At 42.3% G+C, this 14,250-nt stretch overlaps 1 protein-coding gene across 5 annotated transcripts in view; it reads right to left on the bottom strand.

Annotated features, from left to right (window-relative positions):
• The window catches only part of rtel1 (regulator of telomere elongation helicase 1), a 63,991-nt gene that overhangs the window by 38,142 nt on the left and 11,599 nt on the right, over window positions 1–14,250 (bottom strand). For all 5 annotated transcript variants that reach the window (XR_004556862.1, XR_004556863.1, XR_004556861.1 and 2 more), the window contains exons 14-23: window positions 13,568–13,639; window positions 13,390–13,477; window positions 12,858–12,990; window positions 10,737–10,850; window positions 3,691–3,731; window positions 3,443–3,528; window positions 3,250–3,327; window positions 3,018–3,095; window positions 1,703–1,849; window positions 73–188 (exon numbers count right to left, since the gene is read on the bottom strand). Coding sequence is in view for 1 of the 5 variants with exons in the window: in XM_034142854.1 (XP_033998745.1) it covers window positions 73–188; window positions 1,703–1,849; window positions 3,018–3,095; window positions 3,250–3,327; window positions 3,443–3,528; window positions 3,691–3,731; window positions 10,737–10,850; window positions 12,858–12,990; window positions 13,390–13,477; window positions 13,568–13,639 (953 nt within the window). In the remaining 4 variants the exon portion in view is untranslated. The remainder of the gene's footprint in view (window positions 1–72; window positions 189–1,702; window positions 1,850–3,017; window positions 3,096–3,249; window positions 3,328–3,442; window positions 3,529–3,690; window positions 3,732–10,736; window positions 10,851–12,857; window positions 12,991–13,389; window positions 13,478–13,567; window positions 13,640–14,250) is intronic.

The following is a 14,250-nucleotide window of genomic DNA, read 5'->3' on the forward strand; positions in this document are numbered from 1 at the left end:
TTCTTTTGATCAATCAACTAAATTTATGTTTTAGGTGTACAGATCGGCTGTGTTAAGTGATGTGTGTCTGACCTCTGATCACACAGCAGGATGGCTCCGTAGTCGTCCTTGTGGCGAATGACTCTGCCAATGGCCTGGTTCACAGCTCTGAAAGCCTGCTGGCTGTACCACTCCTGCCCAGACAGGTACTGACACACACACACACACACACACACACACAACACACAACACACACACACACACACACACAACCACACACACACACACACACACACACACACACACACACACACACACACACACACACACACACACACACACACACACACACCACACACACACACACACACACACACACACACACACACACACACACACACACACACACACACACACACACACACACACACACACACACACACACACACACACACACACACACACACACACACACACACACACACACACACACACACACACACACACACACACACACACACACACACACACACACACACACACACACACACACACACACACACACACACACACACACACACTTCAGTGAAACTCAATGTACTCTTCTAATATCAGAGTACACATGATAACAAAGGCCCTACGTAGCTGTGTACATGACAGGATGTATGATTACCTAGAAGAGCATCAGGACTGTTTTAGGCATATGATAGCTGTGTGATTAACATGATTCAGCCTCTATGGAGATACGCATATTATGCTATAAACAACCAAATGTGTGTTTTGTGATAGCATTCTACATGAGAATGAAAAATTAAAGAAAAGAAAACTAAGTTTAATATTTAGCTATAGCTGGTAGCGTATTAGCCTGAATTGTAGCCACAAAATCACAGAGCTGCATAAAATAGATAGGTAATGTTGACTACTCAAGACACCTGTCTTATACACAGTGGCGGCGCCAGGGTATGGCTGGGGTAGGCTACAGCCATACCAAGAAATGGCTTAGCCCCACCTTAGCCCTACCATGAAAAGTGATGTTAAAGTAAGCAAATTCAATTAAATAATAAGCTAAATGCAAAATGTTGAGAACACGGATTGCGAAAATATACGGGTCGTGTCCACAACACACAAACTGATCCTGCTGTAACAACAAGTGCACGTTACTGATGCAATATGGTTGAGACCATTCGGGCTTATAGAAGAGGGGTGCAAGGAATAGTCTAAGTAGTGGGGGAGTTTTATACACTAAAGGTGTGGAAATTCTCTGGCGTTATAATATCAGCACGGCCGCGGTCAGATCAAAATTCATTCAGACAGCAATTTATTGCAAAAGTAAAGCATTTACAATTTCAAGCACTTTGTCCCAAATCCAAGCACCATTCCCAAAATCCAAGCACTTTTCAAACCTTGAAAACACCACATTCAATTTCAAGCATTTTCAAGGATTTCCAGCACCCGTACGAATATGACTGTCATGTTTATTACTTACGCAGGCCTTAGCTAATCTGAACTACACATTGTATACTTCTTTGAACCGGTATTTCTGCATCTTGTGACTGTAACACTCTCTTGTATATAAGCATGTGAAGGACACTGTTCTGGGAACTATTTGTCCCATGCAACCTCTGTATGTGATGACTACTTCCATTCTCGCAAGGATAATAAATACATGTATCCTGATATTGAAATTCAAGCCGGTGACGAGTAATATTTTTCTAACACTCACCTTCACCCCAGGAGCTTTCTTCCGACACATCTCATCCAGGAACTGCATCTTCAGGACGACTCGAGGGTCCATCCTCGGGGGGAAAGGAAGGCCGGTGATGACCACACCCCGACCAAAGGTGTCTGCAAAATCCAGACCCTCACTCGCCTGGCACAGGAACACATTTACAGACATGCGTTACAGGAGTGCGTAGGGTGACCAGGTGTCCTGCTTTGTGCTGGACTGCACAGCATTTTATCAATTCCCCCACATCCCACAAATTGAGACAATGTCCCTAATTTGATTGACAGTTGCCCTTTTAAAACTTGGCTTTTTAGTCTCATTGCCAGCACTGTGAACCCAGAAATGTTGTTGTTGACCTTGAATGTATTCAGCATTCTCAATAACAACAAAACCACTCCAAAACTGTCCAAATCATTCAAATGTTTTTTTTACTATTGGCGACATAAACTAAAATGCTAATTATAGCATAATATCCGCAAATGATGCCAATTGCCCAACAAATGCAGGTTAGCATCCGGCAGTTTCTATGTGCTGGGGAGTGGGGACCCTACTATACATTTCTATCATAACACTTTAGGGTCCTCAACCAGGTTCACAACAGGACTCCATGAGCTGGCAAACAGAGTATTTATCCAGTGGCTGTTTAGAAAGCAACAGAGGGCAATTAGCTGTGATGTCAATCAATCAACACATTTTGGAAATATATTCAACTATTGGAGGGCGATTCCCAGAGAGTTTTTAATGACGTTTTTTTCAATCACACATGCAGGTGAACACAATGTAATTCAACTCACATATTGCAAAAAAATGTATCATCAATCAAAAAAATCCATTCAAACCAGATAAATGTAAGTCTTTCACTTGCATTGTTTATGCAAACAGTCCTGTGCATCGCAGTAACATGGCCTAAATTGTCCCTCACAAACATACTCTTTGTCCCACATGTGGCCTGTTGGCACCTGGTCACCCTAGGTGTGAGAGGGAAGCGTTTGTGTATACTTACTATATGTGATATGATGAAAATGACTCTATAAATCCATGTCAATATATAGGAATCTGTGCCTGACATATGTCTTTCAGAAATGAAAGGACTAGTGTTTATTATTAAAGTGGATTTATTGTCATTAACCATAGGTTACGATTTTAAAGTTTGTAGAAGACCATGGTACATTTATGTCAATATACACTGTATTTTATGAATAATGTGAATGTATCTGAATGCTCTGTCTGACCTTTAGAAGACTAAAAGGATAAACTGTATTTTTCAAATCATTTCAGAACTTTTCCAGCTCTCCGGACTCATTGGCCTCACCTTTCCTCGACACACAGCGAAAAAGCTTCCCCCTTTGGATGATGGATCATTGACTTTGTTGTAATATCCGTCCATAACCTGAGAATAGTAGGAGAGAAGAGATCAGCCCTCAAACTGACAGACCTGTAAAGAAATCTGTCAGGACCAGCTCAGGAGAAGTTGCTGCTTCTTCAAGGTTTCTTTGAGGAACCCTAGAAATACTCCTCTGAATATTTAATTAAAGCACACTCACCTCATTAAAGGTGCCCTTTCCTCTAGGTTCAACAAACATGGGCTTTACAGTCTCAATGCGATCTGCATGTCCGTTAGCCTGGGGGGGCACACACACTGAACATGATCTCACAAGGAAACACTCATTTCAGCTCTAACAATTAAATCAACAAAAATATAATAACAGTGAGAGGATCTTCTGAATTCCCACGTACTCTCCAGAAGTCCAGGGTTGTTTCCATCACAGAGAAGGATGGAAAGAACACCAGGAGGCCATGAGGAATCACTCGGCTCAGGTTAGCTGAGGAGAGAACACATCATGTGAGGATGAGGAATCCCATACTACGGGCACGAATACAAATGATGGGATTGCTATTATTTCTTTTAAAATAATATGTACCGTTTAGAGACATGCAAACAAGGATGGTGCCTAATAAATGTTGCCTATAGTGCTTAATCTTACCAACTGTTTTGCCTAAAGATGACATGTTTTCAGGAATAAATCTGTCACGGAATAAAAAAGAATTCATTTTATTTAGGTCAACAAGAAAGTCAATTATCTGTAGAGTAAAATTAATCACAGGAGCTACAGGAATAAAAACTGGATCTTGTGTCAGATTCAAGATTCAAGGGCTTTATTGTCATATGCACCGCTACAGTGTACATATGCAATGAAAAGCTTAAGTCCAGAGCTCCTCCAACAATGCAACATAATATATATAGGACATAAAACAATAGGTAAAAGATGATTAAAATAGTGCAAGAAGAGTAGAATAGAATAGTGCAGGTTATGTTGCAGACCAATGTGCAAGTAATGCAGGTGAAGATAAAGTAAACTATATACATGTGATGTCAGGAAAGTAAATAATGACAATAAGCCAAATAATGCAGAGAGTGTTGTAAGTGACCAAGTACATGCAGGAGTCCATACACATGTAAATAGAATAAGATATGGAGACCCGCCATGGCTGCCTGCTGCTGTCCTACCTGAGAGACGCAGGAGGAAGACAAAGCGAGGGTCCCGGGCCGGGCTGCTAGTAAGGCTGAGGAAACGTGAAAACCGACCCCCTCTTCAGAGTATTCTTCTGGCTAATGTTCAATCGATGGAAAATAAGCTAGATGAACTCAGAAGCAGGATTGCTTTTCAACGGGACATTAAGAACTGTAACATGTTAATTTTCACGGAGACTTGGCTCAACTCTGCTATCCCGGACTCCGCTATTGTTCCAGACGGATTCTCTATATTTCGCCAGGATCAGACTGCTAATTCAGAGAGAAGCAAGGGAGGTGGTGTGTGTGTCATGATAAACAATGACTGGTGCACAGATGTGGAGATTATTTCTTCGGACTGTTCCGCTCATTTAGAGCACCTCATGATCACATGCCGGGCTTTTCATTTGCCAAGAGAATTTTCATCCGTTGTGATTACAGCAGTGTACATTCCGCCACACGCTGACAACAACAGCACTGGGCGAACTGTTTGGAGTGATTGACAGGACGGAGACTTCACGGCCAGAGGCGGCGTTCGTTGTGGCCGGGGATGTTAACACCGCCAATATGAAGAAAGTTCTGCCGAGATACTTTCAACACATGAGCTGCCCGCGCGGCGGAAATACAGTGGACCATGTTTATTCCCCTTTTCGACATGGATATAAGGCTCTCCCTCGCCCTCCCTTCGGCAAATCAGACCACATCTCACTGCTGCTGCTGCCTGCTTACAAGCAGAAACTGAAACGGGACAGACCGGTGACACGGACTGTACAGCGCTGGAGTGAGGAGTCAGACTCAGCTCTGCAGCACTGCTTTGAATCTATGGAGTGGAGTGTGTTTGAGGATAACAATATCAACACTGACACGGACACAGTCATTTGCTACATTGGGAAATGCATCGATGACGTGGTACCGAAGGTTACTGTACGAACAGTCCCGAATCAAAAGCCCTGGATAAACAGCGAGGTGCGTACCAAGCTGGAAAAGCGCACTATCGCGCACAGAGGTGGAGATTTGGAGGAGTACAGGAAATCTAGGTATGATCTCCGGAGAGCAATCAGCAATGCAAAGAGACAGTACAGAGACAAGGTGGAGTCTGACTTCAAAGGCTGTAACACCCGGAACATGTGGGCGGGACTAAGAACAATGACAGACTACAAAGGAGCAGCGGGGGGTGCTGCGGGAGTGTCTGCGTGCGCATCTCTCCCAGATGAGCTGAACAGTTTTTTTGCACGATTCGAGAGCAGCCAGGCTGTGGAGGCAGAGAAGGATCAGGAGCCCTGCCCTTTTGTTTGAGACAGGGCAGATGTGTGTAAATCCTTTAAAAGGGTTAACCCACACAACCCACATTTTAGTCCTTTTTATCCTTCATAATTTTAGTCTAGTTTTAGTTGACGAAAACTCAAAACGTTTTAGTCGATGAAAAATCATTACATTTTAGTCAACTTTTAGTCAAAATGTTTTCTCTCTTTAAACCAATTCAGTTAGGCAAATCGAGGTATCTGAAATTGGAATCAATTAGCGCGTTCACACCGGAGTACTTTTCCGACAATAGTTCATCAGAACTACGATATATTTGCGTTCACACCAAAAAGCCCCAGGAACTAAATGAGTTCATCAGAACCATTTTTACACCGTTTTCAGTCCCTGCTCGAGAGCACGTATGAAAAAGTTCATACGTGTGATTGGCTGTGCGGAATGCAAACCACGCCCCGTGAGTAGCCTATCTGAATTTTTTTTTAAGGCCGCCATTGTATTTGCTCATTAAAAGCTCAGCGCCGCAGCCACCAACGAAGAGATTACTTTTGTGAAAGCAGTTATTATAGCAACACTAAATAAATCCTCGGAGCGGTGGAGTGATGAGGATGTGTCGGCGCTTCTGGCGATTTACTCGGAGGACGTGATCCAGAAGCTTCTACTGCAAAATGTAGGAGTGTTGTTCAAAGTTAGCCGACCTGGGAACCGTCCACAGCGCAAAGTCATGCCGGGACGACGACAAAAGTAAAATCAACTACATGCACTGCACTGTTTTAATCTGCACAATACTGGTCTCAGATGTACTTCTGTTTGCTCAGTAGATCGAGCTAGCCATGCTAGCTGAACTGGCTATCATAGCTTCAAGCTGGCTAACAACATCTAGCTAGCTAGCTAGCTATTCTCAGCCGCGCCCGCTATGAAAAAGTTTTGACTTGTGAATAAGTGTGCAATGTTCTGTAATTTGCTTCACTAACTCATGGCACTAATCGTGTGTTTCAGGCGAGGTGTTTCTCTCTGGATTAGAAACTATAGTTAGCTTTCCCCTCCGGGATAAAACGATAATATAACGTTAGCAATTAGCATGCTAGCTGGACATAATGCTACCTCTAACAATACATTGCAGTTGCTATGATTTCATGTGTCATTTGCAACATTCATTCTACATGTTAATGGTAAAAGCTTAAACAGTTGATTACCTGCATGCCACAAAGACTGATGTTCTAATATTTTGCACATTTAAGTAAAAATGTAATTGAAATTCAATTTATTTTTCCTTTTTTTTATTGATTGTTATAATTGTACTCAGCCATGTTATGTTAGATGTCAATCCACTTACACTGTAACTACTCTGGCCTTGAAAGAAGGTTACGCATCTAACTGATGTCCACTAATCCCTATAAAACAAAGTTCAAGCATACATTAAGCACAAAACAATAAATAAGGGCACTTTGATATTTATTTTTTATTTGATATTATTTGATCCTATCTTATCTTCTACTTTACACCTGCATTTTGTACACTGTCCCTGCCTGCACCATGTCCAATGTTGTCTCTGGTGACAACCTACTAGGCGATTAAACTGATCTTGTATCTTGCTTATTTCTCCTTAGGAAAGCGGGCACGGGATGACAGCTTCCTTGACACCATCATGGCGATGGACCGCCGTGCCATGGTCAGCAAGGAGAATGAGGACCTGCGTGCCAAGGAGATGCACGACGAACGGCTGCTGCATTCACACAAGGCCCAGGAATCGGACGACCAGCTGCTCATGGTGATGCCGCGCCATGCTGACTCTGCGGCGCGCCAGGTGGAGGTGTCGGCGCGCCAGGTGGAGCAACAAAATACCTTTCAGGCTGGGCTTCTGGCAGTGCTAAGCGAGCTGATTAAATCCAACAGGCCTTCAATAAAAAAATTAAGAAAAACTTGTCGTCGTTGATAAACTGTACAATGACTTGTTGGGAGGCGTGTGGTGCAGTGGTCTGGTGCGTTGGTGTTCGGATCAGGGGAGCACAGGTTCAAACCCCACTGCAGTCAGCATGTCGTTGTGTTCCTGGGCAAGACACTTCACCCCAAATTGCCTACACCTGGGACAGTTCATTTTGTATTATTGTGATTATATATATGCCACTGTTATTAATACCGACACTTCACTTTGCACTAAGGTGTGTCTGCTGCTGAGCCTACCTTTTGTTATTATATATATATATATATATATATATATATATATATATATATATATATATATATGTTTTGATACTACTGACACTTTATTTTATATTGAAAATGTTAACTTCTATTTACATGCATACGACACACCTGGGACAGCGTGATGCTGTTATTGATATTGTCTTGAGTGTGCAATAAAAGAGAACCTACATGGCGATTAAACAGAGCCTGTATCTTACATTTTTCATTACATTTCATGTAACTAAGCTTGCTTATTTCTCCTCTGACACTTTATCTTTACAGTGACCTGTGTAGCATCCTATACATCACATGTAAGTGATTATTCTGATACCATCATGTTTCATCGGTTATAAACTGGCGAAGCTTTATTTATTGTGGCTTTCAAAAAGATCATTTCATTGTATTTCAAAATGGCGTCCATCAACACAACCACTATTTATTTATAGAAAGAGAAATGGTTAAGTTTGTTATTACCAGTGTTGTGAGTTCAATATTTTTAATTAATTATAGTAAGGGAACATCTTAGGAGTTAGTGTAGTGAGTTTCAGAGCAGTGTAATAATTATTTGACCTAAAGCTAAATGTTTTTATGAACATGACATGGGGATTTGCTAACTTTTGATTTCCCCCATTTTACACGACACAAATGGAGGCCACTATGGGCCACAACTAACACGTAGGTTTCTGTAGGGTTCATGGCAGACGGATGCAGTTGCTCTCAGGAGGATATATAATAAAGGTGTGTTAACTGCTGAGCCTATTTAGTGTGCATACGACACACCTGCCACAGTTTATTCATTTCACACAGGTTACGCAATCCATATCGCGTGCATGTCGTCGTCCAATCCTTTTGTCAATCCTTCTTAACCGCCGTCGCCTCCGAATCAGCATTGCTATTGCATTTGACTGGTCGACGATCTGTATTTGTGTTTGCTTAAATAACTCAGACGAAGCTAATGTCTGAGGTCGGAAGGTAAACAGACGCCTCATATACAGCAGGTGGGCGTGGCAGTATACGCGGGAGGTTTTTCTTCTTCTTCTTCTCTCTGTTTTTTGGCAGATTGCAACTTTAAGGTACATACCGCCACCTACTGTACTCGCCGTGAAGTTGTTTGCGGCCTGCCAGTAAACCCAAAGCAGAAGAAGAAGAAGTGACGTCAGCGGCTTCATTTGCCTAATCCACCCCCAGGAACTCATTTTGGTGTGAACGCGATCTGCTTTAGTTCATCAGAACTAAAAGAGCTCTCATGAACTAAAGTTCTCATGAACTATTGTGGGAAAAGTACTTGGTGTGAACGCGCCTAATGTGACAGTATCAAGTGTTGAAATTCGCAAAGCAACATTTCACTCTTTTAACACTTTATTTGTGTAATATCTAGGGATGGGTATCGTTAAGGTTTTTAATGGTACTACTACTCTTAAAAATCTGTGTGCATGCCGCTGCAGCGTGTCTGTTAGGCCCCTCCTCCCGCACACAGAGAGACAGGGAGATCGCTCTTCTGGAGTGAAGAGAGCGGAAATAATGATATTGCAAGTTAGAAACGTAAGATGCATTTTGACAAGACGGACAATTGGGGGAAAATATCCTGCATTTTGAATGTCCGTTAGTCCACCATTAACACCTTAGTCCCGTCTCGTCTCGTCAACGAAAACTAAATATACATTTCGTCATAGTTTTTATTATCAATAATCTATTTTTAGCTCGTCATCGTCTCGTCTTAGTCATGTAAAAAAGGTCGTTGATGAACATTTTTCGTCATAGTTTTTGTTGACGAAATTAAAACTGCCACACACAGCTCCAACACCATCGTGAAGTTTGCTGACGACACGACCTTCATCGGCCTGATCACCGACGGCGACGAGACGGCGTACAGAGAGGTCGAAAACCTGACATCTTGGTGCCAGGATAACAACCTCCATCTCAACGTCAGCAAAACCAAGGAGCTGATTGTGGATTACAGGAAGCAGCAGAGAGAGAGACACGCCCCCATCGCCATCAATGGGACTACGGTGGAGAGTCAGCAGCTTCAGGTTCCTCTGTGTCCACATCACTGAGGACCTGACATGGACTCACACTAACACTAACACCATCACCAAAACAGCTCGACAGCAGCTCTTCTTCCTCCGCAGGCTGAGGAGGTTCAACATGGACTCCAGGATACTCTGCAACTTCTACAGGTGCACCATAGAGATTATCCTGACCTTCTACAGGTGCACCATAGAGAGGATCCTGACCTTCTACAGGTGCACCATAGAGAGCATCCTGACCTTCTACAGGTGCACCATAGAGAGCATCCTGACCTTCTACAGGTGCACCATAGAGAGGATCCTGACCTTCTACAGGTGCACCATAGAGAGCATCCTGACCTTCTACAGGTGCACCATAGAGAGGATCCTGACCTTCTACAGGTGCACCATAGAGAGCATCCTGACCTTCTATAGGTGCACCATAGAGAGGATCCTGACCTTCTACAGGTGCACCATAGAGAGGATCCTGACCTTCTACAGGTGCACCATAGAGAGCATCCTGACCTTCTACAGGTGCACCATAGAGAGCATCCTGACCTTCTACAGGTGCACCATAGAGAGGATCCTGACCTTCTACAGGTGCACCATAGCGAGGATCCTGACCTTCTACAGGTGCACCATAGAGAGCATCCTGACCTTCTACAGGTGCACCATAGAGAGCATCCTGACTGGCTGAAACCACCAGACTCAGGGACAGTTTCATCCTACAGGCCAGAAGACTATTAAACACCTGAACTTTGGAAACAACATCCATAACAGTCATCTGACTGCAACTTAGAAATGATTTATCTCATATATAATATTCCAATCACTTGTATATAGACTCCTATTGCACTATTTTTCTTTTTGTATTTACTTGCACTGTTGGAGAAGTCTGTGACCTAGGATTTTCATCGACATAACTACACTGTAGCTATGTACGTATGACAAATAAAAGCCTTGAGCCTTGAGATATACAAGAACAGAATGTAAAATTAAATATTGTACAGTAAAATTAAATACTTGTTTTAAATCACTAAAGTGTGAGGCCTATCTGTAGAATACGAACCTTCTAGCAAACGCTGAGCTGAGCTGCTCTCCATCCGGGCCGCGCTCGATGACGCTCACAAAGATCTGGTCCCGCTCGATCACATGACTGTTCTCCAGACTCACAGGGAACTTTCTACACCAACAAAACACTTTGGGATCAAGACCAATGTACTATATACCTATATATTAAAACATTTCCCAATTTGAGATTAATAAAGTATATCTTATCTTATCTTTTACCTGATGATAACAACATGAACATATCCAGGGTTTGATTTAAAGTGCTTGAGAGAAACTTTCCTGATTACTTTTATGTAAGGCATTTACATTTATAATACAAACATTTAAAAGAATTGGCCAAAAAACTGAAAAAACCTTGTTAACGCGATCTCTGAAGTCAGTGGTAAGGCCCATCATGCACCACTGTTCGTAAAATGCAGAGGTGGGAAGTACTTAAGTACATTTACTCAAGAACTGTACTTAAAGGTCCCATGTCTTGGCCATTTCTACTGATCATAATTCCATTGTTGAGGTATACTAAAATAGATTTATATTGTGCAATTTTCCAAACTCACATTGGTTTCTCATACAGCATCTCTGTATAGTATGTGTATTCACTCTCTGTCCTAAACGGCTTGTTGGAGCTCCTGCCCCCCCCCTCCCTATGAGCCCAGTGGCCGTCTGCGAGACAGCGAGACACAGCGAAACCCAGCCCGAACACACACACACACACGCAGCCTGGCTGGGAGTGTGTGTGTGTGCTCACACACCGACTCACAGCCTCTCCGCGTCCCGCCGTCTCAGGGAGGAGAAATCGGCAGAGCTGCAGCTGAGAAAAGATTGAGGCCTAGGCTCCACGGGAACGAAAACGGGTTCTATCCGCATATTTCTCTTGCGTATAGCCCTTTAAGCTACACGACGCCGTAACGGAACGGTAGAAACGGACCCTGCAAACGACAACGGGTCCAAAGGTGGATAGATCTGGGAACGGAGCGCTCTGGGGGGTCCAACGGGGCCGTGTGGTAGCCTATACGGTCATCCGTTTCTGATAATGACGACGCAATAGCCCCGCCTCTCCCCGCCTCTGCTGCTCACCCCCGCAAAAGTACACTGCACACTGAATTCAGATTATTTATCTTTATCTCGATATGGACATAAACGCGTATATGTACTGCAGCTTTTCCAGCGGTTGGATGTAAACGGAGCCGTCTCGTGTAGCAAGACACAATCCGGTGTATATTGCGTGTGGACGGAAGCCTTTTGGCGTTTGCGTTTGCGTTAATCCTATGCGTTTTGCCGTATGCGTTCCCGTGGAGCCTGGGCCTGAGTGTGTGTGTGTGAGGAAGTCCGCGGATTGGTCCATTTGGACCAATCCACAGACTTAATGTAACGGCTCCACGGATTGGTCCATTTGGACCAATGGATCCATTTGGGTATGGGACGTCAATGTACCCAGGAAGAAAACAATAGAAAAAGATAAATCTCCAACGAGGCGTTCTGGGGCAGCATAGACAGGTCTTTTCTGTGTTAGAGTTTTACTCGCTACAGGGTGTACTTTGAGGGTTTGTAACTCTGCAGACCGTTTACATGCAGAAAAACCTTCATAACACACAAGGGGACGGGTAATAACCGGAAAAGCATGACATGGGACCTTTAAGTAAAATGTTGAGGTACTTGTACTTAAATTGAGTATTTCCATCTAGTGCTACTTTATACTTCTACACATTTAAAAGGGAAAACATTTAGTTTTACTCCACTATATTTATTAAACAAAAAACTAGTTAAAACATATAACTAGTGATAACTCTTTAGGTAACAAGACTCAAATTATTTAAATATTGAACAAAAAGTCAATCAGAACTGTGTTTGTCTACAACAGTAAAATGCTACTTGATGCAACAATATTATCTAGAAATGTCACATATATAAATGTAATATATAAAACACACTAAAAGACACATTTTCCTGCCCAATGATTACTTTACATTTTTATACACTAAGTATATTTTGCTGATAATACTTTTTTTAAGTACGATTTTTAATGCAGGACTTTAATGTTTTGGTACTTTACTCAAGTAAAGCATCTGAATACTTCCATCACCTCTGCTAAAATGGACTTTGAGGAGCAACGGGTACTTACATCCTCATCTCAGAGGTGAAGGAGGAGAGGGGGGAGAGGGTCCCGCTGGTCAGAATGATGCAGCGGACCCCTTGATCCACCAGGCTCTGCATGCTGTAGCCCGGAGAGAAGCACCAGTAACTCAAGATGTTGCCTACAGGGCTCAGATAAACATTTATTTAAGATTTACACAGAATATGCAGATAGGCGAGCAAAAGTAACGACAAACTAAACATGACTAAACACAAATGCATAATTTCATGGAAATTTGCTCAGGGTGTTTTATTTATTACCTTGATTCTTTGAAATTTGGAATTCATAATTCCATTATTTTAACTAAATATATCCCCACATTTAATGATATGAAATTATACAACATTTTTATAAAGTTGTGCAAACGTAAAAAAGCCTAACAATTTACATTTCTAAACAACTTAATTCCTGAGTAGCCACCCTCCGTTTTGAGCTAATGTACTGAACACTGATGTTTATGTGACTTTTTATGATGTATTGCAATAATTGTTGAATAAAGTTGAACAAATAAAAATAAAACCTTGTTTCTTTGATGATGATGATGATGAAGCCCAGACATCCGTGCTCTGGTTTTTCTTCTGATGGCTGGTGTCTTGATGGATATGAACCTGAGCCAAACACACAGATATGAGGGCTGACATCACTGTGTACATATCTAACACGTGTGAGGACATACAAATCTTTGAATGAACGCGCACCTTAAAATGAGCCGTGTTGGTCTCCATCTGCTGCTGTTTCTCCTTTTCTGATGGTTCCCCACAGAACACCAGCTACAAGAGAGATAAAATGATTGTAGCTATAGCAAAGTAATCGTGTGTTCCATCGTTTTGGTATAATGTGCAGTTTACAGCAGCTCATTTTGTGAAGTATGCTCATTTGTGCAGGTGTTCACATAGAGTCAATGAGAACAGGTTTTATATTCAGTCACAATGATACAAAACCTGACAATCTCATTATGGTGACAACACTACAGGAAGTTTCTTTGTGTACAGATCAGACAAAAACATGCTTGTCAGTGACAGTGGCGAGCCGTGACTTTTATACCTAGGCCCTCTGACCCCCACCACTTCCCTCAAAAAAAAAGAAAAAAAAAAAAAGAGTCATTACGTCACAGCGTATACTTCAGCGGAATATCAAAACAACGGCCCGGGGTGCAAAACGCATCAATGAAAGCGACCCTCTACCACACAAAACAACACCTGTAAATAACCCAATTTGTGTTCTTTGAAATTTAAAAGGATATTGCATTGTGTTTGTTACTTTCGTTGCAGTTGTATGTCTTAAGTGTAATTTGGCATGCTTTTATTTTTGAAGGCGAGTTTACGCTGTTGACAGGAAGTTGTTGTTTCTATGGAAACAAGAAAAGCTTCACAGCAGGCGG

This window comes from Trematomus bernacchii, unplaced genomic scaffold, assembly GCF_902827165.1.
Source record: "Trematomus bernacchii unplaced genomic scaffold, fTreBer1.1, whole genome shotgun sequence".
Classification (NCBI taxonomy): domain Eukaryota; kingdom Metazoa; phylum Chordata; class Actinopteri; order Perciformes; family Nototheniidae; genus Trematomus; species Trematomus bernacchii.